Below are 3,554 nucleotides of genomic sequence, written 5' to 3'. Positions count from 1 at the left end.
CTGGGCCTCCCTTCTGAAGCTGCTGCTCCCGCGACCCGACCCCGGATAGGTGGAAGAAAATGGATGGATGGATGGATGGATGGAAATAGATGCTCGTAACAATAATTTGTCTTTAATCTGTGCAGTTCAAAATGTTTGTCAGTCGTGAAGGTAGGATTAGCTTAGCATAAAGGCTGTAAGTTTTCCTTAAAGATAAAGTTTCTTTTAGCAAACTTGTTTGTTTTTGGTGTGTATTTTCTCTGTTTTGTTGGTTCTGAACTCATTTTAACCATCATTCAGACCAGATCCTTAACATGATGTCACAAGCAACATCCTGCAGCGACACTCTACAAAGTAAAGCTAATATACCGTAATTTTATTTATTTCCATGTCAGCGAGGCATAAATTTTAATAATGACCTTTTCCTGTTTTTTCAACAGGTCTTTACACGTCTCCATTTGAGAGCATCGCCCTACTGTTCTGCTGCTTCTTCATCCTAATACTGGCAGTGGGCTTCATTTGTGTTTACAAGATGTTTGACCACTCACAAGGTGTGGATGTGTGGGTGCGTGTGTGAGAGAGGGAAATATGTTGCTTTGAAAGGTGTAATCAAATCTATTTTTAATTTTTTTTGCACAGCTTCACCTGACATTCCAGCAGCAAAGTAAGTCTTGTCATTTTGACGATCAGTCAGCTTAGCTCTTCTTTAACTCAGATATAAAAAAGCTCTAAGAGATCCTGCAGTCTGATATCTGTTCCTTCCTCAGTCCCGGCTCTGCTCCACTTCATCTTTCAGAACCAGAGTCTCTGTCAGTGGCTCTCCAGGCTCAGGTGTTCTTTGCAGATCAAGAAGTTGAAAATCAGGTGAACATAAAGCTGAAAACTGCTCAGCTTAGTTTACTGTCCAGTCATAATACTGGACTTCTCAGTTAAGACCCCAGTACAATCTGCGATAAAAGTTGAGTTGTTTGTGTTGTGTTTTTCAAGATGACCACCAAAGATATTTGGCCTTAGCCAAAAAAAAAAAAAAGAGTTACTAATCAGTTAATTTTACAGATATTGAGTGAAAATTTGATGTTGCACTAGCAAAGAGTTGTTCCCAATACATACTAAGAGCTAACAGATCTTGAGATTCTGAATACAGTTAATATTTTTGTCGATGTTTGACCAAAACAGTTAAAACATGATTAAAAAATAAAGATTATCTCAGCTTACCACTGCAGTCGATGGACGATAAACTTGCTGAGTTTCTCAGATCTAAAGAAATGATCTCTCACCAGAATCAAGCAATGCATTTATTTCTTACAATGTACGTACATGCATTTGGAAAGAGAAGCCTTTAGTTAAAAGTGACTCCACGAACTTTAATGTCAAGAAGGGTTTAAATAATTAACAAGTGTCTTTTAAAATGATTTTCAATAAAAGTCAACAGTTTGCATGAAATTAACCTGTTAGCATAAATAAAATGTATGTGTTTTCAGTCATTCAATAAAATTCATCAAATTACTGAAAAATAAGTGTTCATATATTTTGTAGAATCTTTAAGATGCAACCAATGATTGATTTTTCTCTTCAACTCTCTTTCAGACCATGGAGATTACAGTATAAAAAGATCCTGCACATCTTTTGTAATTATTGTTTTTTGAAAAGTAAATTTATTGTTTTACTGAAGTTTGTTTGTTAGAATATTTGCTGTATTAAAAAATGTGAAATTGTACTGAACAACTACTGTACACTGTTGTTTTTTGTTTTGTACACAAGTTTCAGTTTTTTAAAAATACATTGAACCCACAAAAAAAAGAAAACTTGACTTCATCGTCACTTCATCGTGTTTGACTTGGTAAAAAAAAACAACTAAACTGTTGGAGCGTCCAGCTGAGGAGACGTTACAGAGAAGGAGGCGACAGCAGGGAGGTGTTCTGCGACATTATCAGTTCCTCACAGGCGTCTCTGTTTATGTAGCTTTTATGCACATCTCTCCCATCAGAACTGAGGTCTTTCGCTGTGTGAAAGACTCCAACATGTTTGCCTTCACCTCTTTGGTTATTCTGGGTAAGCAAAACAACTCAAACTGCATTCAGCATTTATTATTTGAAATGTACAAACATGTTTCATGTTTAAATATAAAATAATGTTTTGTTTTATTTGTGCAGGCATGTGCTGCTGCACCAAAGCAAACAGTAAGTCAGTTTTATTGTTTGATGTAAAATTACGTATATCCGATGATTTTTTTTTCTTCTTGTGATAAATAGTTGTGTGAGTCTTTTTTGTTTTAATCAGGTGAGATTTTTCTGGACCGTCCACAACTTCATATACCCTCCGAGGTTTTGGTGAAACAAGTCGTTGACTTTTTGTGTGAATATCCAAACCAACATAATCAGTCAGTCTTGCTGAAATTATTCAAGTAAGTGCATTCAGTATACATCTAATAGGAAAGAAGAGAAATCCAAACTATTAAAAATGGTTTTAATTTTTAACTGTTTCCAGGGTGGGCAACCGTAAAGATGTGATGGGTGAATACACCCTGCCAGCTGAAGAGAATTTTGGCATTTTTCCCAAACTTATCAGACTTTCACACGAGGGATACTTTGAGTGTGAGGCCAGCATACAAAACAACACTGAAATAAATGCCACTGTCAGTCTGATCCACTACCTGAGGGTGATCGGTGAGTCCAAATACAAAAACAGATACATAAAACACACATTTATTTTATTTACAGAGCTAGCATCCCTGAAACAAATGCAAATCGTCCTCTGCCTTGCTGTAATTATTTTTGAGAAATCCCATGCAAACTCAACTGAGCGATATTTCACAGTCAGATGATGTGTTGGGGGATTAATAAGCTGCAGATACAGTGAAAACAGTTTCAAGAAAAAAGGTTTCATTAAAATCCCTACAAAACATGACAAAACGATCCAAAGGTGTGGTTTGCACCATTTGTAGTACTTGAAGCACACGTTGTGAATGACTCTCAGCTATTACCACACTAATTTTAACTAACTGTCCTAAAAACTGACTGAACCATTGATTTGATTTTGATTTATTGATTTAACAGGAAAAGATTACTTAAAATCAAGCCCGACTCAGCATAATTGCTGTTTTACAGCAGATTCCTGTTCTGCAGCACATAAAACACTCAGAAATACAGCATCACAATCACATCATTATACACCATAGACACAAAGACAAACAAGCATACCAAATTTCAGGAAGGCAGCATTTGCAAAATAAGACGTCGAAATATGAGCACAACAGAAAGTGTCCAGCAGATGGCAGACAAGATTATTCTTAAAGGGCTGTAGTTTTGAAATAGACTTTATGTTTTGAGGAATGTCATTCCATGCTTTAGTATAAACATAGAAGAAAGACCTCTGGCCGTAACAGTTTTTAAAAGTTGGTAATATCAGTTGACTGATAGAGATTATAGGGACAATTTGATTTGAAGACTTGATAAGACAACAGGTTTTAGTCTAAATAAAGTTTATTCTAAACCAGGGGTGCCCAAACATTTTCTCCGAGGGAGCAAAAATGGAAATCTATCTAGGGCTGCGGGCCAAATACAGTTATATAATAC

At 36.1% G+C, this 3,554-nt stretch overlaps 2 protein-coding genes across 5 annotated transcripts in view; both read left to right on the top strand.

The window, feature by feature from the left end:
- Positions 1-1,701, top strand: part of LOC106521444 (Fc receptor-like protein 5) — a 15,128-nt gene extending 13,427 nt beyond the window's left edge. For 2 of the 4 annotated variants that reach the window (XM_014014008.1, XM_014014005.1), the window contains exons 7-10: positions 280-333; positions 420-530; positions 619-643; positions 747-1,560. In XM_014014008.1, coding sequence (XP_013869462.1) covers positions 280-333; positions 420-530; positions 619-643; positions 747-912 — 356 coding nt within the window. In that variant the 3' untranslated portion in view covers positions 913-1,560. The other 2 variants (XM_014014007.1, XM_014014006.1) reach the window with 2 other exon arrangements.
- Positions 1,702-1,772: 71 nt separating this feature from the next.
- Positions 1,773-3,554, top strand: part of si:dkey-93h22.7 (Fc receptor-like protein 5) — a 12,425-nt gene continuing 10,643 nt past the window's right edge. The window contains exons 1-4 of the mRNA XM_014014004.1: positions 1,773-2,031; positions 2,133-2,159; positions 2,260-2,383; positions 2,467-2,645. Coding sequence (XP_013869458.1) covers positions 1,947-2,031; positions 2,133-2,159; positions 2,260-2,383; positions 2,467-2,645 — 415 coding nt within the window. The 5' untranslated portion in view covers positions 1,773-1,946. The remainder of the gene's footprint in view (positions 2,032-2,132; positions 2,160-2,259; positions 2,384-2,466; positions 2,646-3,554) is intronic.

The sequence above is a fragment of the Austrofundulus limnaeus genome, unplaced genomic scaffold (assembly GCF_001266775.1).
Source record: "Austrofundulus limnaeus strain Quisiro unplaced genomic scaffold, Austrofundulus_limnaeus-1.0 Scaffold109, whole genome shotgun sequence".
NCBI lineage: Eukaryota > Metazoa > Chordata > Actinopteri > Cyprinodontiformes > Rivulidae > Austrofundulus > Austrofundulus limnaeus.
Note: the sequence above shows the minus strand (reverse complement) of the source record. Positions and strands in the feature narration are given on the sequence as shown.